General features: G+C 42.9%; 1 protein-coding gene across 4 annotated transcripts in view; it reads right to left on the reverse strand.

The window, feature by feature from the left end:
* LOC127206190 (Golgi pH regulator) overlaps nt 1-17,227 on the reverse strand; it is a 32,464-nt gene extending 15,237 nt beyond the window's left edge. Inside the window, exons 1-3 of one of the 4 annotated variants that reach the window (XM_051165442.1) lie at nt 17,068-17,227; nt 5,910-5,969; nt 4,517-4,620 (exon numbers count right to left, since the gene is read on the reverse strand). In XM_051165442.1, coding sequence (XP_051021399.1) covers nt 4,517-4,620; nt 5,910-5,969; nt 17,068-17,109 — 206 coding nt within the window. In that variant the 5' untranslated portion in view covers nt 17,110-17,227. Of the gene's footprint in view, nt 1-4,516; nt 4,621-5,909; nt 5,970-17,067 lie in introns of those variants that run through there. The other 3 variants (XM_051165443.1, XM_051165444.1, XM_051165445.1) reach the window with 3 other exon arrangements.
* Between the last annotated feature and the right edge of the window lie 4,263 nt (nt 17,228-21,490).

Here is a 21,490-nt window from a genome sequence, read left to right on the forward strand (position 1 = left end):
AAGCCAGCTTGGAATAAATAGTAAGTTCTAGAACAACCAGGGCTACAACAGCCCTGTCTTAAAAGGTACACACACACACACACACACACACACACACACACACACACACACACACACACACACGCTGCTGGCTCATGTTTATAATCTCAGTGTTTGGGAAGAGGAGGTAGGACTGTGAACTCAAGGCCAGCTTAAGTGACGTCTTTGGAACCTTGTCTTACAAGACAAAGGCAAAAACCAACAAAACAAACTATGAATTTCTGAATAGCACATGACCACCTTAACCTGAGATTTCCATTTTTAAAAAGAATGTTAATGCTTTAACCAAGCTCATAGGTAATATGGATAGCATACACATCCCACATATACACCACCACCACCATCCTCATCATCAACATCAAATTAAAGGAAAGCTTAACCCTGCACACCTATATTCTGGGACTTGAGGGGTAGAGGCAAGGGGGTCACAAGGCCAGCTTTTGTCACATAGTAAGTGTGAGGCCATCATAAGCTACATGACATTTGTCTCAAAACCAAAGCAAAACAGGGCTGGTGAGTTGGTTCAGTGAGTGAGGGCACTTGCTGCCAAGCCTGATGATGTGCTTTGATTCCTGGGACCCACGTGATGGAGGGAAAGTACTGACTCCTGAAAGCTGTCCTCTTACTGCACACTTCTACAGGAACTTACATGTGCCCCTCCCCAATAAATAAATGCGATAAAAATTAAAGTAAAAAAAAATTAAAGGAAGATAAATGTTAATAGTAATTCTGAGCAAAAGACTCTGAAATTCTTTTGTGGTTTGAGCTTAACATCTGACATGCATGACTTTCACTAATATTTATAAAATATTTTATCTATTAAAAAAATTTAAATGCAGTGCATGGTGGCACACAGCTTTAATTGCAGTACTCAGGAGGCAGAGGCAGGTAGATCTCTGTGAGTCTGAGGTCAGCCTGGTCTATATAATAAGCCAGCCAAGGCTTACTAAGGCCCTATCTCAAAGTAAGTAAGTAAAAAGAAAAGAAAAATTAAAAAGTAGCACTTTTGCTTTTACAGTTTTCTGGAGAAACAATTTACTCACTTAAAGTGTATAATCCAATGGTCTTTAGTATACTCATGGATATTTGTAGCTATCATGTTAATTATTTTAGATATTTTCAAGACTCCATAAAGAGCCCTTGTACCCACTAACAGTCACTGTTCACTTCCCCCATCTCCCAGTCACCACCAGAGTCAGTAACTGAAGGATCTGTCTCCATGGACACGTCCTTGAATGGAATCTTATCACACGTGGTCTGCTGCTGGGAATGGCTGTTTTCACTCAGCACAGGGCTTGCAAGGTTCATGCCCATTACAGCATCTATCATTAGTTCATCCTTTATTATGGTTGAGTAAAATGTACCCCATTCTTCATCATTTCAGCAGCCAATCTATACTTGATTGTTTTAACTTTACACCATTATAATAGTGATGCTACGAACATTGTGTCAGGTGTAACTGGCCATGTGAAGATGGAATGGAGTGGCTGGGCCACACTGAGTCTGTACTTCAGGTCTGGAGGCACTGCCACTATAGCATTGCACACTGCCCCAGCAGAGTATGAGAAGTGCAGTTTTCTTTGGCTCTGATACCACCTGCTGCTGTCTGTCTTTTAGTTACAGACACCTGGTGGTGGCAGCACTATGGCACGGTGGTTTTGGTTGGTGTTTCTTTGATGGTTAACGACACTGACCATCTTTTCATGTGCTTATTGGCCACCTGCATATCATCTTTGGACAAATGCCTATTCAGATGTTTTGTCTACTTTTTATATTTTGTTCTCCTCTTTCTTTTTTTTTTTTTTAAAGAGTATTTATTATTATGTATGCAGTGCTTTGCCTGCATGTACACCTGCAGGCCAGAAGAGGACATCAGATCACATTGTAGATGGTTGTGAGCCACCATGTGATTGCTGGGAATTGAACTCTGGACCTTTGGAAGAACAGTCAGTGCTCTTAACCTCTGAGCCACCTCTCCAGCTTCTCTCCTCTTTCCCTTTTGTGGCACTGGGGATTGAACCTAGGGCCTCATATATGTCAGGTGACTACACGGAACTGTATTCTATGACCTTTGTATACTTTTTAACTGCGTGATTTTTACTACTGAATTGTAAGAGCTCTTTATATGTCTCAGAAATAAATTCCTTATTCCAGAAGTGGTTTGAAATAATCTTCTCCTGTTTTGGGAAGGCTATTCATTTTTGATAGTGTCCTTTCAAGGTCCTGAGTTTAAACTCAAGCCTTGTTACACAAAAATGGGTAAATGGTTAGGGGGCTTACTAGGATGCAGAAAATACAGGGTAAGTAAGTCAACTGAGGAAATAGGAGAAAAAAGAATGACAATAATGAAAGGCAGCTAAAATACTGGGCTATGCTGATGGCTGTTCTGCAAACATGCTAAGGGTGGGACACAAACTTAGCTCTGAACCGTCTACTTATCTATGTGAAATAGATGATTTGACCAGTTGCATAAATCAATGCCTGTAAAAAAACAAAAACAAAAACAAAAAACGAAAAACAAAAAACAAAAAACAAAACAAAACAAAACTCAAGTTGGTCATACTTACACTAATTTATACCCAGATAATGAATTTCCCCAAAGATTCATAGGATTTCACTTAACAATGTCCTGAATGTTAATATCCTTTCCAAAGAAAGCTGCATGCGCTACAGAGGGCTGTCCTTGCCGTTTCTCCTATTATAAGAGACAGGCATCATCAACAAGGCCCTGTAAGTAGCAATGAGCCTACAGGGAGCAAAGCCATTTAGTGTAGATGTGTTTGTTTGCGTTGGCAGCTTTCTGCTCTCTGAATCATCCCGCTAGAAAGTCCAGAGGCACAGGAGCTAACATCCTCCAGGCAATCTAATGGACACTGGGCTTCAGCTGGCTTCAGGAACATGCTAGGAGGCAGTAGGTTTGAAATCCAAGTGTTAAAGCTGGAGAGATGCTCAGGGGTTAAGAGTGATTAGTGCTCTTGCAGAGGATCAGGATCTGTTTCCAGCATCCACATGGTAGCTCACAACTCACAGATGCACTGGAATCTGTAAGTCCAGTGTCATTGGCTCTGGTGCCCTCTTCTGGCCAACCTGGGTACCAGGCATACACATGGGACACTGTACAAACACGGAGGCAAAACACCTAAGAAAAGATAATCACATGTTTTAGCTGGTCTTTTGAGCTGAAGGTAAAGTGATGTTCTCTTGAAAAAAAATAAAGGATCCAAACAATATTCTACATTTGAAGAGAACGCCACCCACTCTTTACTAAGAGGTAAGTCAACAGAACACTCATATTCAGAGGCAAGACTCTCCTTTGAAAACTACTCTGATCTAGTGAATGCACATAGACCACGTGGCCCAGGCCCACCTTTCTGTCTACAGCTGGGCCAAATATTAGGGTGAAGAAACAGGTGTAAGTGAAGACATGTTTCAACCTAAACAAATCCAGTCTGGAAAATGAACCTAAAATGGAAACAGACTTTAGAGACACTCAGCCCTACACTTAAAAGGAAAGTAACAAACATGGATGTGTACGCCAAAGGGAGCCAGTTTCTAACTGTACAGGACTAACTATGAGTTAGAAGGTAGGGGCACAGTGCAGCACAGACAGCAGCCATGTTCTTACCACCACTACCGCTCAGAGCAATGGCAGCCAACTAGGACTGTGCTCCCAGCAATTTTCACAAATGATGTTTCCCTGGAGCAGAACTGAGTCTGTTTGTTTACACACTTCCTATTGCTGCTTCTGCTTTACACTGGCAGGCTGGAGTGTGAGGGTAGACACCCTATGGCTTACAAAGCCTAAAATAATTACTATCTGGTCCTTCATAGAAAAATTTGCTAAATTCTACTCAGAGAACAGTAAAACATCCATATTGTAATAATGCAATTTAGCAAACGACATAAAAAAAAAAAAACAACCTGTCCATTCTCAGTAGCTCATCACAACAAGGTCTGGACTATTAGATGAACAAGCCTGAAAGCAGGGGTTCATGGCTCCACCGGCAGGCCCCAGGAGCGACTTTAAAAAGGTACTTTCAGAAACATTCTTAGTTCAATCCACTGGACTCCGTGCAGAACTAACCACGGTAGTTAAAACACAAGACCTGGAGATGAGTCTTCTTTGAAGTCCTTAAATAGCTGAGGAATTTTGATCTTTTCAAGTAGTAGGCCAAGTGAGGGGCATGATTAGATCAGCCAGACAGTCTGAGAAACAGGAAGTTGCTGGGAGTGAAGCCCAGGGCCGAGGCTCCCGCAGCCTCATGCTCAGTGGCTTCTCTCTGCAGGGCTAATGGTCAGGGCAGTTTTCCCCTGGAGCCTCATAATCTTTGCCAAGCCTGTTACTAGGTGGCCATAGCCCACACTCCGGTCTCTACAGCTCCTAAGACTAACCGATTTCCACATGGTATAGTCTTGCCATGAGATCCAGGCAGCCCTGCTACTGTAAGTGAAAAGCACACGTCCAGACACCACTGACCTGCTGTTCAGGACGCCCAAGATCTCGAAGATGATCAGCTCAAACATGGTGCAGGAGAACGCAAACGTCACGGAGAAGATCACCTGCACAACGTACTGCCGCACCTGTTGAGAGCCAGGTGCACAAGCCAGTCATTTCCCTGCGTGGAACCCTGAACGGATAATCTTCTGATGGCAAATCAGAAACCCTGCATTGAATTCTCCAGTGTTTGAAGAGGAACTCGGGTTAAATGATGGAGGTGGGCTGCACTTCCGAACCATGGCTGCTTCTTTCCAGAATCTTCTTGTGGTTGGGGAATTTAAAGCACAGGAGGGTGAAGTGACGGGCCTATGGATAGCACTTAGATTCTTGATGTCAATGACCAAAACAAAACAGATCTGCAGGCACGTTTAATGCTAAAAGCAGTTCTTCGACACTGTAGCACTCACATAAGCTCTGGAACTTTCCTGAGAAGTGATATAGTATTGAGCTGAACAGAACTTCTCGCTACAGTTCTGGGCTCTTCCAGCACCTCCCCCAATCCCTGCGGAGGCTTAATACAGAACATCTTAGAAATGCCCCCAAGGGTCCAGATAACTAAGCAATGAAAATTATATTAGAGAATGTCCAGTATAGGATGTGGCTCTTTTTGGAATCTAAAACTTAAAATAAGAATCAGAATAGCTTTGGGAATTGGGTAGTAACTTAAACTTGAAGGCTGACAGTTATAGATTGAAAAGAAACTTCCGAGGCATTAGAAATTTTCCTCCTGAAAATATGCATCTGCCATTGTGTATGGCCCCAACATGACTACGGGATGACCTTCCTTCCTCTTAGCCATGTGATCTTTTTTTTTTTCCTTTTCCTTTAAATCACCTAAACCAGTAGGGCCTGATGCTACATCCTGTAACCTCACCACTTGGGAGGTCAAAGCAGGAAGACTGTTGTGGGTTAGTGGTCGGCCTGACCTATATAGTGAATTCCAGGCCAGCCTGAGTTACACAGCAAGACCCTGTCTCAAAAATCCATGATAGAAAGCCGGGCGTGGTGGGGGCACGCCTTTAATCCCAGCACTCGGGAGGCAGATGCAGGTGGATCGCTGTGAGTTCGAGGCCAGCCTGGTCTACAAAGTGAGTCCAGGATGGCCAAGGCTATACAGAGAAACCCTGTCTCGAAAAACCAAAAAAAAAAAAAAAAAAAAAAAAAAAAAAAAAAAAAAAAATCCATGATAGAAAGAAGTTAGTAATAGACAGATAAATCAGTCTATTACCGAGGCCTGATCATCACATGGAGTTTCATAATTGCACATTCTTGATGGGCCCAGGCTTTCTATCTGAGGAACTGAAGACTATTATTGAACCATTTTTCTTGTTCCATTCTAAACAATGTAAAGCATAAAATGGTTTCTTCTCACCTCATAGTCCTTAAACAACTGCCGCATGAAGAAAAGCCATCCAAATCCAAAAAACAGTATCTAGAAGAGAAGAAGATAAAATGCTATGATATACCTTCTTTTGACAAATGCCTTATAGAAACTGTTTTATGATACGATGTCTGCTATCTAGACAGTTACTTTTAAGATATTAAAAATGACACCTACATTTAACATTGGAAAGACACAAGCTCTTAGAATTTTTAAATGATTCACTGTATAGAATGAGTTTTAAGGTAGACAAAAAATAGAAATGCATGTATTTTCCTATAATGCTATAAACCAGTTCGTGAGCTAGCAAAGTCAGCAAATGAACAAGAACTCTACTTAGTGTCAGGCTGCTGTCATGGAGCAAATGCCAACGGTGCAGAGCGTCACAGCGTCACCTGAAGCAGAGCCATGTATCCCCAGAACAGAATCTTGGCGCATTTATGTCCTTACAGTTCTCCCAAACGATCATGCAGAATCTCTGGTGTAAGATCAACTCCAATTCCCACTCACCGGTTACCTCTTACACACATGTTCAGGAAACCCTGGCCCATCAGCAGTTTCCTTTATATACAGGCGAATCTGCTAGCAATACCTGAGCCTAAGAAGCTGTGCTGGACTGCCCTCGCCTGCCCCATTATATCTGCCCAGCCACCTGTTTCCACAGAGTATATCTATAGCCTGCGCCCAAGTTGTGGGTTTCTCCTATATTTTTTCCCCTATACCTTACTCCAATGCCTTCCAAGGTTACAACCACTAAAAGCTGTAACTACAGAACGTACTGGGCATCCAGGGCAGGTCTTCCCATTGTTCTGTTATCAAAGCAGGAACAGTAACAGAAGGCCAGTAGCACCCAAACCTCAGTTCTTGAAGTAACATCCAAAAACTGAAAAACCACAGGAAAAGAATACTGATAGTCAGAAAGAAACCAAGGCACTGGGTCCTGCTACCAACCAAAACCTGTGCATTTGCATGTCGCATATGAACGCACAGAGACTGTGACAGCACACACAAGACCAGACAAAGTCCTAGCGCAGAGAAGGGGAAGTGCACGTAATGTCCCTCCCATAAGGATGAAGCTATTTGTGATTGACACCTGCTGGAAAAGGGAAAACCAGTTTTCTCCACTGGCAGTAACTGGGTCTCTCCACCACACACCAGGCCCAGGCCAGGGAACAGATGGCTAACACAAAACAGACTCCATGTTTTGTTTTATTTCTTGGCTTATTGATTTTCTTTTCTTTTTTTCTTTTTGGTTTTTCAAGACAGTGTTTCCCTGTGTAGCCTTGCCTGTCCTGGACTCACTTTGTAGACCAGGCTGGCCTTGAACTCACAGAGATCCTCCTGCCTCTGCTTCCCAAGTGCTGGGATTAAAGGTGTGCACCACCTGACTTTATTGGTTTTCTTGTTTTGAGAGAACAAACATGCTGCTGGGTGAGTAGGGAAGTGAGGAAAATATGCGAAGAGTCAGGAGAGAGGAAAGAATATGATCAAAATATACTGTATGAAAAATTATTAAATTAAAAAATTATAATCTTGTAGATAATTCACAAGAAACTGACTCCTCATTAGAGGTCACTAAGCAGTCTCTCTGAGTGCAGGTACTGCCAAGTGTTCTGGAAGTCCAAAGGCAGGAGGAGAGCAGCTCACTCTACTGTGGAGCCCCCTGGGGAGAAAGGGCTAGTGAAGCCAACGCTGACAGCAACAGTGTACTTGAGCCCAGCCACAACAGTAACCAGCCTGAGGCAGGGCTTCTGTGAAATCCTGATTCTGGGACTGTGAACCACGTGAGGTCATCTGCTGAGCAGGTAGCATGAAGCGGTTCAATGTAGCTTGCAAAGCAGCTCAGAAAAGAAAACAGGTACAGGAAAAATCCCAGACATTTTTCAGAGGCAGGAGGCAAAGTGACAAGGAAATGGTTCATGGCTGGATTTGGACATCAAGGACATGGGACTTCCTCTTAGAAAGATGGAGTTTGCAAATGACACACGATAAGGAGCACTCTAACCCCAGTCAACCTCACAGAAGTGGCCCAAATTCTCAGTCTTTGCATTCTGAAGACAAAGATGGGTTTCAAGAGCCAAATGAGAATGGAATACTAAGATGAGACTATTCAACAGAAACTTTCTTCAAAAGTTTTGGATGATTTAATGGAAAATGTACCCATCAGTATAGTCTGGACCCCAGGTCTCACCGCAGTCCGCAAACATGCAGGGTCAGGAAGAGAGCATTAGTGCAGCCCTCACCATAACTCACACAGTCGGAAATAAGGAGGGGAAAGTGCAGGAAGCTTTATCAAAAGCAGCTGGAATAAAACACCTGTGCAGCAAGACTCTGGGGCCACGCTAGCTGCTCTGGGAAGCAGGCAGTGACAGGCAGTGAGTTACTGGTTCCAGACCCCTATTGTATACGGCAGTCACTGTGGCTTCTTCTCACAATGGAGATTCTCCAACAAGCCACATACACATATATGCCTGTAGGCTCAATTTTCTTAACAGCTATACTTTATTGTGAACTTATTAAACGAGTCTACCACCCCTATAACCCAAATAGCCTAAATAAGAGGAAACAAGAATGAAACCTGGGTATCAGTTGCTAGGAACAATTCTCCTGGTGTAGTCAGCAGGATTTCAGCAGACCATGAATTCCACCAAAGTTGCTGCTGGAACCTGGAACAACCGGAACCTGAAGCCTCAGCCAGAGTCCAAAGCCTTGAAGCATTCCCTGGAGCAGTTCTCTTTAGGAGCCTCTCGAAGTGCAGGGATGAACAGCCAAAAACCAAGTCCCAACAAAAAGCCTAGCCTCCTGTTTTAGGCATATCTATCGATCTATCTGATATATATCTGATAGATAGATAGATAGATAGATAGATAGATAGATAGATAGATAGATATAGATGTACGCTCAGTCTGTTCGAGGATGTTTTTCACCAAGCTCCCCCATGAAGTAGTTCAATTTCTAAGTGGAAAAGCATCCTGCTCCCTTCCCCATCCCACACTTGGGATCAAAACAAAAACATGTTTATCTCCTCTATGTATACCAAGAAGAGTATCCACACAATAAAGTTGGCTTTGTCTCAGAGATGCAGGGATGGTTCAACATACTCAGGTCAATAAATATAATAAATTGCATAAGTGACCTAAGGACAAAAATCATATGATCAATAGATGGAGAAAAGCCTTTGACAAAATCCAATCTCCCTTCATGACAGCAATCCTTGCAGGAGTAGAATGGAGACAACAAATCTCAACACACGCAGTGAAGGCTACATGTGACAAACTCACATTAACCTCACTTCAAACGGAGGAAGACGTGCAAGAAAAGAAAATTGGAGGGATACAAATAGGAGAAGAAGTCAAACTATTTCTATCTGTAGATGAAATGAGACCCCCCCCAAAGTCCACCAGAGAACTCTAGAAATGACTAACAATTTCAGCAAAGTGGCAGGATATAGAATCAACTTAAACACATCAATAGCTTTTCTATATATGAACAACAAACACACTGAGCAAGAGGTCACAGGCACACGTCCCTTCACAACACCTTTAAAGAAAGGTGCCCAGGAAAAAGCCTATCCAAGGAGGTGAAAGATCTTTACAATGAAAGCTTTAAGTCTCCGGAGAAAGACACCAGAAAATGGAAAGACAGCCTACGCTAATGAACTGGTAGAATTAATATTGTGAAAATGACCATCCTGTCAAAAGCTATTTGCAGATTCAATGTAATCCCAATCAAAAATCCCCATCTCATTCTTCACCAAAATACTAAAAAACTATCCTAAAATTTATTTGAAACCCAACAAGATCCTGGATAGGTAAAGCAACCCTGAACAAAATGAGCAATGCTGAAGGGGTTAGCATTCTAGACTTCAAGATATATTAAATAGCTGTGGTAATAAAAACAGTATGGTACTGGCACTGAAACAGACATGTAGGACAATGGAACAAAATAAAAGACTCAAACATATATATGACATTTGACATTTGATAAAGATACCTGTGTGTGTGTGTGTGTGTGTGTGTGTGTGTGTGTGTGTGTTGGAGAAACAATAGCATCTTCAACAAATGGTGCTAGGAAAACTGAATGTCCATATACAGAAGAATGAAATTAGACTCATATCTATCAGCTTGCAAAAAAAAAACTAAAGCCAAATGGAATAAGACCCCAATATAAAACCTGAAACACAGAAACTGCTAGAAGAAAACGTAGGCTCTATCCTGCAAGACACGGATGCAGGAAAGGACTTTCTGAATAGGACTCCATTTGCCTAGGGATTGAGGAAGGAAACTGAAAAGTGGGACATGATAAAACTAAAAAGTTTCTACACAACTAAGGAAGTAATCAACAAGGCAGAGAGGAAGCCCAGGGTGGGGCAGAACCCTTGTCAGTTATATATCTGTCAGAGGATTAATATCCTGAATATATATATATAAAAAAACAAAAACAAAAATCCCAAACCCCAAAAGACAAAAACTCTTAAAAAAAAAAAAAAGACAGTTCTAAAAATGGACTTGCACAGTGTTCTTAGCAGAAGAAATGAAAACAGCTAAGAAATATCTCAAAAACTGTTCACTGTCCTCAGCAACTAGGGAAAAACAAATCAAAAGAACTCTGAAATGTCATCTTTGCCCACTCAGAATGGCTAAGGCCACACATAAACAACAAATGCTAGAGGATGATGTGGGGGAAAGGAGAACCTGAATTCACTGTTGCAGAAATGGCAAATTGATGCACACATTATGGAAATTAGCCTGGAAATCTCTCAAAACTAAATCTTTCATATGACCCAGCTATACCACTCTTTCACATATGCCCAAAAGACTCAACATATGCTCACTCATGTTCACTGCCATTCTAGGGAATGGGAGCAGCATGAACGCTCCTCAGCTGATGAGTGGATGGTGAAAATGGGGCACACATACAACCGAATACTATTATTCAGCTGTAAAGAAAAATGGAACCATGGAATGTGCAGGTCAGTGGGTAGAACTAGAAAATGCTGTATTGCGTGAGGTAAACCAGACCAATGAAGATAGAACTTTTCATGCTCTCTTTCATCTTCAGGCTCCCAGCTCCAAATCTTCAGACGTGAATATATAACCAGGAGGAGCCAGAGAAACCAGTTAGACAAAAAGCTACTAGAGAAAGGATAGCAGGACAGAAGAGATATGAAAGGGAAAACTGTTTTAAAAAGAGGGGGGCCTTTAATTGGGAAGAAGTCAACATGGAAGAGGAAGGAAGGCAGGAAAGTGGGGAAAAGAAAGCTGACTGAAGGAGACACATGAAAAATAAGGATGTTTGAAAGCCTTAGAGAAACATTACTTTATAATTATGTAATATTACATAAAATACATATTAGTGTATCCATCTGTCCATCCATCCAGTTATCTAAAATAAAATTATGCCACTAGCACTGACAATGTTCTCCCCATGAGCCATAGGTCACCTAACAGAAACCTAGTACCAGACATGAGCTGTTGGTCAGTCAAGTCCAAAAGACTCCCCAAACACTACAGGCTATTGTTGTTGTCGTTCTTAGTAACCCCCTCAGAGGTTGGAGGTGAATCTCCATTGATGAAAATCGATGCACTCTCGACACAGGACTCGGAAGATCTGAGCTGGACCTCATCTGAAAGCTTCATCCCTGAGGCAACATTTATAGTGCCATAGGTGCTATGTAAACTGCCAAGGGAGAAAAGCAACCAACGGTCCTACCCAGCTGTGATGCCTATGAACTACAACAATGACCAGGACGGCAGGGCAACCTAAAGCACAACAGCGGCACTCATATTCTGGTGGTAGCCAACAGCTGTCTGGTTGGACTTGAGGCCCAAGAGGAGGATAATCCATTGCTGGTATGGTAAACCCAGCCAACCACCTGGGGCTAGTGAGCTCACGGATCTATTCCTAACTGCATTCTACAAACTTAGCAGTGCCCACAGAGAAGTATAGTTCTCAGCCATCATAAAAGCAGCTTTTCTTTAAAGATGGCAGAGATCATCACAGAAAACCACAACTGGTCAAAATACAGAGAACACTGATCATCGGGTGCCCGGCCTTAGTGGATACACTATTATTTTTCACGTGTCTCCTTCAGTTTGTTTCCTTTTCTCCATTTTCCTGCCTAATCTATGGAAAGTTGTTTCCATCTTGCTGTAAGATCTAGTACCCAATACTACATTTGAAAGCTTCTATTTATAGGTGAAAGCCATGACAGTTGATGACATGGCTTTTTTAGAACTAGCTACCTACCCACCTACCTACACATGTGTGTGCTGGTGCACGTGCGCACACCCCGCCCCCCCCCCCACAAAACAAACAAACTCCTTTTTCCTTCTTGTATTGTCTTGGAATTTTATAAATAAAATTCTTTTATGCCCTTCCTATTGACTATACATAGCAGGTCAGCACAACTACTCCAGCCTCTTGTGCCCTTCCTGTCAACCAAACATTTACTAAGACACAACTCTTCTGGCTCTATAGACACATGCCCTTTCATACTGAGACTTCTGTGGTCCTTGACAGGAACTTCTCTCCAGCCCTCTCCCCTCATAACCTCAAAGGAATTGAGGAATGCATCGCCTCCTTTGGAAGACTTTCTCAGCTTCTTGACTAAAGACAAGGCATTCTCTGTGTATAATCCTACTCTAGTTTCCCTTACCAAGGCACTGATCACACAGTTTTGTAATGCCTAATCAAATATCTTTACGATGTCACAAAAAGGACCATGTTTGGTTCGTTGCTCTTTGTAAATACTCCCTGTAAGAATGTCTATTATTGCCATGTGTGATGCTAGCCACTGGAAATTCAAAGATGAGTAAGACAGTCATCACCCCCAAAGAGCTTACAGTACAGTGGTGAAGACAATATACAAGCAATGTAATATTGATGAGCAATGGAGGTACATGAGCCTGATGTGATAAAGCACACCAGAGGGAGACCAAACCTATCTCTATAGGGTTGTAAGGTTTCCTGGAGATGACACCTAAGATAGTTGGGATCTGAGGCAAAACCCTAATATTGTGTGCAAATTTGGGGAGTACTGCAGTTTTCTATAGAGGTTCCAAGGGTTTTTAATCATTAAAATATTAAAAACTATTCTCTTAAGTAATGAATAAGAATCAGGCAAGTAAAAGGCAAAGGTGGTAGGGACAGGAGAATAGATAGACAGTTCTAGACAGCAAAGAGCATGAACCAAGGCATGTGCACATGGTGTTGGCACACACTGGCAACCACACAGCTATATGGTACCCGAAGACAATGGTTTACTAAGGTGGCAGTTTAAAAACAATAATAGGGAGGAGCTGGGTGGTGGTGGTGCACACCTTTAATCCCAGTACTCGGGAGGCAGAGGCAAGTGGAACTCTGTGAGTTCAAGGCCAACCTGATCTACAGAGTGAGTTCCAGAACAGCTAGTGCTACATAGAGAGCCTGTCTTGAAAAGCAAAACAAAATAAAAAAACAACACCACAAAACAAAAATGGAGGAGAAGCAGTAACCAGATACCAAGAGCCCAGCATACCACCTAAGAAGCTTTAGCTACTCAGGAAAGATGAAGGTCACTGAGGCAGGAAATGGCATGGAGAGGTTTGTTTCATATAATGGCTATGGTAGCTTGTGGAGGGTCTTGTTTGAAGGCAACAACTCTAGGAAGAAAAACTGTTCTAGGAGGTTGTTGGAGGAACTCAAATAAGGATGACAAAACCTTGAAATAACGCTGGTTCTAGAAGAGGAGGCCACAGACTTGGGAACTGCTTTAGAAGGTAAAATCAGCAGATGCTGCCAAGAATGAAAAGATCCAACAGAAATGGGATCTTAGGCAAGAGAAACAAACAAAAATTATGCTTTTATGATGATAGGGAATGAGAAAAGGGAGAGAAGGACAGCTTTAGTGTGTCATCAGGTGTGCACATGACATGAAGCTGGGAGTAAAGGTGTCAGGGTCGGCAGGAGGGAAGGGGAGAGGTATGTATGGTCAGATGGGTAACCGAAGGAAAAGAATCTGCAGTAACCAAACTGAAACAGAACAAAACAAAAGATAAGGAGGATGGGACCTCAGACAGGAAACCAAATAAAATTTATGTTTGGATGAGATAGATATGGACTAGGGAAAGGCATCTAGCTTTAATGGGTTCTCACACGTCCACTGACAGAGCCTGAAAGGACTTGAAAGTACAAGCACATGAACGAGCCATTGCAGCTGGTGCGGTTGCTCCAGCGTGCACTGTGGCTGCAGGTTTGTTATCAGCTTTGGGCAACATGGTGAGACTCTCTTAAAAAAAAGAAAAGAAGAAGGAAAAGGAATTGGAGGATTTATTATATTCAAGATGAATATAAATTCGGGCAAGGCTATGGAGGAAAAAACAGCAAATTCAAACATTGAGATGTAACAAGAATAAATTAATAAAAAAATTTTAAAAATATAGTATGAAAATACAATAAATTGATAATGATATAAAAAAACAGCAAATTCAAATAAACTGGAACCAGTTTATTTTTCCAATAAATTGGAATCTGCATGGTTTACTGAAAAGGAGAAGGAGGAGGAAGAGGAGAGGAGTTTTACAACTGTGCACAGTAGACCCTCGACCTTGAGCTTAACGTGTACTGCTGGGATTTATGAGTGCACTCTGGAACTGATAAGTCTTAACAGCTGAACCAATAGCTCAACACAAACTAGATGACGGTTGCTTTTATGGAATGACATCAAGTTTGGTTAGTAGGACAGATTAAGGAGAAAACGAAAGACAACGATTGGCAGAATACTTATCAAGAACTGGAAAAGATACCTTTCTTTATTCATGTGTTTAGTTACTGGCCAATATTTATTAGCGACTAGTATGTGCCAGGTGCCAGAGATACCAAGCTGAGTGAACAAGCAACAACGCTGCTCTCAGTGGGCGTATAACCTACAAAAGTGATAACAGGTAATTACAAGACAGTATGGCGAGTACATCAGGGAAATGGTAAAGGGTACTATGGTGATAGGAATAAAACATCCATCTAATCTAGTCTGAAATCTGAAGGCTGAACAGCAGTTGGCCAGGAGAAAGAGGGGAAGGGATGAGAGAGGAGATCCCAGAAAGAGAAAAGAGACTCTGGTAATTCGAAGGCAGGACAGCACAGTCAGGTTAAGAAACTAACAGAAGTTTAGGAAGTCTATAAAGTATAAAATAAAATGAGGACATAGTGAGTGAGAGCCAAGGCTAAAGAGCTAAGGTTAGGTCCTAACGTAAGGGGCTATGCAAGACATATTAAGGACTTTGTGCTTTATTCTGTGGCATGAACAAAAATGTCTGAAGTAATAAGTTTTATAATCTGATTTTATTTTGTGTGTGTGTGTGCACGAGTGTGTGCATGCACAGCACACAAGCAGAAACCAGAGGAGAACTTTTGGGAGTTGGTTCTCTCCTTCCATCGTGAACACCAAGACTCAAGCTCAGGTTGTCAGGCTTGAGTGGCAAGTGCCTTTACTTGCTTAGCCAGCTTACTGGCCTGAGGTGACAGCTTTGATATGAAGCCTTTGAGTTCATTCCAGATAAGCCTTTCAGTTCATAGGAAACTGGGGGAAATGGACTATGTGTCACTTTCCAGTTAACCCCACTTACCTGGGGAGGTGCTTTCTATTCAAGCAAGACTTACTAGATCTCTACTCCTTGCTACCGACCTAGTCAGATGCTAGGAATACAAGAAAGGGTAAGAAAGATATTATCTTGGATTTCATCTTGGAAAAGAAAGATAAAACAGAAATGAGAAAGAAAGTGGCCAGAATGAAAGGCCACTCTGTTTATTGATGGGGGCAAGAGAAGCCTCCTTGAGATGACATTTTCATCTTCGTTAATACCTTAGTGATGACAAAGCAGCCACACACAGACATATGGACAGGGAACATTCAATACAAAGGACTGTTTGGGTTATGGATCTCAGCAGTTTGGGCCATTAGATTTAACAGGTCATGGGGATATAGTTGTAAAAGTTAAAGGTTACAAGCCCAGTCCTTCCACATTTACATTTTTCTGTGGGGAAAAAAGGCCACTTAAAACTTACATATTGTTATTTTTCTTGAGTTGGCAGTCAGGCTGAAAGACACTCTGTCATTACTAAAGACGACAGGGAGGTGTAGCGAGGTTTTTAAACAGGCTGTGTGTCCAGAGTCTGTGTACTTACACATTTGAAAACTATGCTGCAACAGAAACAACTGAATGCCCTTGAAAGGCATTCATTTCTGAAAGAGGAAAAATACGGTATTAGAGTAGTGAGATGGTGTGGCTTTTTCTTATTTCATATTTTCCTAAGTTTTCCCAAGAGGGCAACAGTCCACAGAGGGAAGCATTAGGAGGTAGCAGGACAGACCCTAAACCCAAGAGTGTACCTTACTTAGGTCCCTGAAGGGAATCGTTTCTTTCACTTGCCATTTGGATGCAACGAAGAGAAATCTTTTACAGGAAAGATGAGGAGAGTAATACGGCAAGTCTGCAGCTGCTGCTAGTGAATGGTTGTATTTGAAGGTGAGCACACAGCTAGGTACGTAAATACATACATGATATCAAAGCTATCATAAACACTGGGAAGGGGGCTCGAGAAACACTAATGATAGGGAAAACAAACTCACTAGACGAAGCTACTGGAGAGAGGAGGAGTTGCCAGTGGTTCGTACTCCCTCAGTTTTGTATAATCGTAGATGTCGACTGTGTGAAAGAATGGAGGTGACCAAACTGAGGAAATGGGGCTCCGATCGCGATCAGCAAAGAGTGAGGAGCAAGCGCAGGACGAAAAATGAGGTGTCACTGCACAAAGGAAACCTCAGATGTGTAAGTCGCAGAGGCAAACACGCTGGCATCAGGATCCAGAGCTCAGTTCTAGTTGGCACGCCATCGCGGGCCTCCATCTGGGGGGGGGGGGGGGAACACTTCTCCAGGCTCCGTGGTCCTCGGCGCTGCCCGGAAGCCTCGGGGCTCTGTGGTAACTGACGCTCCCTTCCCTAACCCCACGTGGTACCGGCTCCCAGAGCTGGGGCCAGCTGAGACCTCCCCAAGGTCTGGGGTGCACGCTAGGTGAGTGACAAGGCCACAAGTCAGCTCTGCCCACTTGGGGCTGGGGAACAGGCGGAGCAAATCCGGGTTCTCCCAAGCCCGCGAGGGCGGCGGCTCACCTGGGAGGTGATCATGATGCTGGAATCGATGAGGAAGCTCATGGCGAAGCCTCGGGAGGCCCATGCCCAGCGGTCTACCCCTCCAGGAAGCTGCTAGTTACGACCATCCACCTGCAGTAGTAAGTGCCCTCCGCCCCCCAGCTATCTGGGATGGCCGGTCGCGTGATGACGCCATCAAGCTGCGCCCCGGCCAGCCAATCAACGGTCGCATCCTGTTTGCGGGGCAGGTGAGGGTGGGCGTGGCTGGAAGCCCAGTTCTGCCGGGCGGCTTGGAAGCCGCTGGGTACACGTCAAAGCTCAAAACAGGTAAAGTTCTTCTTAGCGCATAGAAGGAGGCGAAGAGAGGAGACGTCTTGTTTTAAGTAGTACTGCCATTAAACACAACGATCATATCTAAAAATGTCGGGCTGAGAGTTGCGCGAGGGCCTGAGTTACAGTCCCAGCACCACAGAGAATAAAAATAAGTTAATGTAATGAGTTTGGCTTTAAGTCAAGCCGTGTGTTTTACTTAGCTTTAAAAACAATGTGGCAGGCACGGCTCACGCCTCTAATCCCAGCTCTCTGAGAAGCAGAGGCAGGTGGATCTCTGAGTTCGAGGCCAACCTGGGCTAAAAAGTGAGTTCAGGACAGCCAGGGCTATACGGAGAAACCCTGTCTCGAAAGAACAAAAAAGCAAAACGAAACAAAAACAAAAGCAATGTGACATCTACAAGAGAAAGGACAGTGGACAGGTAAGATTCTTCTCAAACATAGCTAAGTAAACAACAAAAGCACACATTCTGTAAGAGTGCACTCAGTGCACCCTAATGAGACCACTGCTATAGTTGGGCGCTTTTGGCTGTGGAGTACTAGTCCAAAGGACTGGAAGTTACATAAAGGCAGATTCTAATTCAAAATAATAATTATATAGGACTCTGAAGGTGGGTTATTGTTAGAAAGTAGTTTCCCCCTTCCTTTCATAGACTATGTGGCTGTGGCTCAAATTCAAAGTCAATTACGATTTTCCCTGCTGGGTCCTTATTTTGTGAAGACTTAATGTACTCAATGGGGCTTATTCTTTTCTCACTAGAATCCTAGCTAGTTTTTATAATTCATGTGGTCTCCTAGTCCAGTACACTGGCTCCAGCTCTGGCAATAACGCTGAATGAGAGGGGCTACAGTCAAGATCTAAAAGTGTGTCTGAGTATGCGTGTATGTGCATGTGTGTGTGGGTGTGCATGGGCGCGTGTGTGAGTGTGTTGGAGGATGCTAGTATCTAGAATCTGAATGCTCAGATTACTACAATATGAATAAATGAGAACATATCCCCCAGTTTGCTGCACATAGAGAAAGACCCCTCTTTCCCTGATCTGAAATCTGTCTTACCAAGCAGTCTGTCCTATATAGGGTTACAATTGTGTGATGAAACACTGTAACTAAAAGAAAGTTGGGGAGGAAGAAGTTTATTTCAGCTTACACCTTACACTTCCACATCATAGTTCCTCAGTGAGGGAAGTTAGGATAGGAACTCAGATGAGGCAGGGGCCTGGAGGTAGGAGCTAATCAGAAGCCATGGAGGGGTGCTGCTTACTGGTTTGCTCCTCATGCCTTGCTCAGCCTAGTGTTTTGTTTTGTTTTGAATAGAATCCAAGACCACCAGCTCAGGTGTGGCACCACCCACAATGGGCTGGGCCCTCTACCATCAATCACCAATTAAGAAAATGCTCTACAGGCTTGCCTACACTCCAATCTGATGGAGGCATTTTTTCAATTGAGTTACCTTCCTCTCAGATGACTTTAGCTTGTAAAGTCAAGTTGACATAAAACTAGAGCACACACAGCCCAAACTACCTGTCAGATACCCAACACCTGTTCCAGGGGGCCAGGGAACCGAGGAGGCTGCCTTACCATGAGAGTGTCTTAAACCTGAGAATTTGTGTTCCTGGCTCCATCTATAGGGAAGCGGATATCTGCCTTCAATGCAGCACTAAACTGTCATCAACTGTAGGATAGTGCAGAATGCTGGGGAAACTTACTTATATAATTATCATGCCTAATTAATTTGATCTATATAATTTGTGAACAAAAAGAAGCACACATAGAGATGAAAGTTAAAATTGGATATGTAAGTTGAAATTGATAAATGAAAGAAACATTTATCTGAACATCTGGTCACCTGTCCTCTATGCCTGGGTGGAACAGAGAGTACTTCCTGTGCCGAGACTAATGACCTTTCAAGCATGTGGGTGGTCAGCAAGGCATTCACCTTTAGATAAGTACCTACCTTTATCATGGCTCATTCTAACATGCATGATTTAGCACCGTGACTTTGGCAAGACAATTGGACAGGAGTGTGACGCTGGTGTATTTTGAGGTCCGAGGTACTCATTATTTTGTTTTCCTGACACTCATGAGTAGGCTTCAGCCTTTTCCAAACCTACTTTATTTGGGGTTCTTTAATGCTTATATCTCCCTTCCAACCCACCTACCCTACATAGAAGAGAAAGGAGGTTAACTGGAACAGGAGAAATAGACCTTTTTGGACTCAGTTCCTGGGAGCAATTCCCCTAGCGTAGTCAGCAGGATTTCAGCAGACCAGCAATTCAAACAAAGTTGTTGCTGGAACCTGGAACACGGAACCCTGAGGCAGTTCTCTCTAGGAGTGTCTCGAAGTGGAGCGATGAACAGCCAAACAATACCAAGACCCCCAAAGCCCCGCCTCCTTTTGGGGACTCATATATACATATCTCCTCTCAGAGTCTGTACTAAGATGTGTTTCAGCTGGCAAAAGCCAAGCTCCCACACGAAGTAGTTAGTCTTCTAGTGGATAAACATCACCTGATCTCTCACAAGTCTGTTCCTCATCCCACACTTGGGATCAAAACAAAAACATGTTTATATCCACTACACTCATGTACTTTTCGTTTTCTACAAAATGGACCAAAGTGAATGCGTGGACCAAATGTTTGCCTCCCTGAAATTTGCATGTTGAATCCCTAATGTGATGGTATGAAGTGGGCCTTTGTGGGGTAATTACATTTGATAAAGTCATGAGGGTGAAGCTCCCATTATCAAGGCTGTTACAACCAGGTAAGCAGACTGTCCTAAACATGCTTCTTCTCTCCTCCTTTCCACTCTGTCACGGGAAGATACTGAGAGAACACAGCTAAATGTGAGGCAGGGGAACATTCACCAGGAGGTGACAATGTTAGGACCTTAATCTTGGACTTCCAGGCTCCCAGACTGTGGGAAGCAAGTGATGTTTAAGCCACCCAAAATATAGTATTAGCTTGAAACATGGCAATTAAAATAATAATAATTTGTCATATAGTTTTCAGTTAAGAACAAATCATGAACATTTTCTCATGCTAAAAACTTTTCATTTTCATTAACGCAATAATATTCTAACATATGGTCATGGCATGATTTAACTAGCTACATCTGTGGGGGAAGGGAAAGTGTTCCTATGTATGTGTGTACATGTGTGCATGTAGAGACCAGAGGTAAACATTCATTGTTGTCTGTCTTAGTTTTTCAGTGAACCTGGAGTTTGTAGTTTGCCTACACTCGCTGCCAGCAAGTCCTAGGGCCCCTCTGTCTCCACTTGTCTAGCACTGGGATTACAGCAGTGGGCTGCCCAGCATGGCTTTTTACTAGGCTACAGGAGATCCCACTCTGGTTTGCATGCTCTCATGGCAAGTAGTTTCATGTCCCTAGTCCCTCAGTCTACATGTTTGATGCTTTTTGTATTGTTTGCTATCGTAAAATTATACAGTAAAATAATTTTTTAATTTTAATGCATGTGTGAGTGAATTTACACATGCTTGTGCTCATGTATGTGTGTATATGTGTGTATAAATAGTCTTGAGTGTCATCCTCAGAAACTCCATCCAAGTAGGGTTGTTGCAGGCAAGCAATGTAAGTGATCTGGGCCTATGTTAAATTGAAAAAAGAAGAGGAAGAAGGAGGAGGAAGAGGAGGAGGAGACGACTCTGGGGCAGCTTGGCAAATTGAAGGAAGGGAAAAACAAAACAAAACCAAAAAACAGTCTGAAAAAAAGAAGAACATGGTAATTCCCAGAGGTCTAGATATTCAAAGGCTTGTGCCATCATGAATGAATTCCAAACAATTTTCAATTTCTGTTATTCTACATATGAGTGACATTCAAGGGACTGTGTCTGATTGGGGCAGTGAATCCCCAAAGCTGACTTCCACTAAAAATCCACCAAAGGATGTTCCTGCAGACGAGCTCTGAGAACCAGTGAAGAGGAGGGAAAAAGAATATGTTGGTGGTTCCTCGGTAGGGAGAATCAAACAGGCAGTGAACAGCTGGTTAAGGGAAAACAACCAGTGGTTGAAAAACAAGCTATAGGAACTGGTTGTTGAGAGATTTAGGAATGGAGGAGAAAAGAAATGTTGAGATTCAGGCATATGTGGTACAAAC

Source organism: Acomys russatus, chromosome 23 (assembly GCF_903995435.1).
Source record: "Acomys russatus chromosome 23, mAcoRus1.1, whole genome shotgun sequence".
Classification (NCBI taxonomy): domain Eukaryota; kingdom Metazoa; phylum Chordata; class Mammalia; order Rodentia; family Muridae; genus Acomys; species Acomys russatus.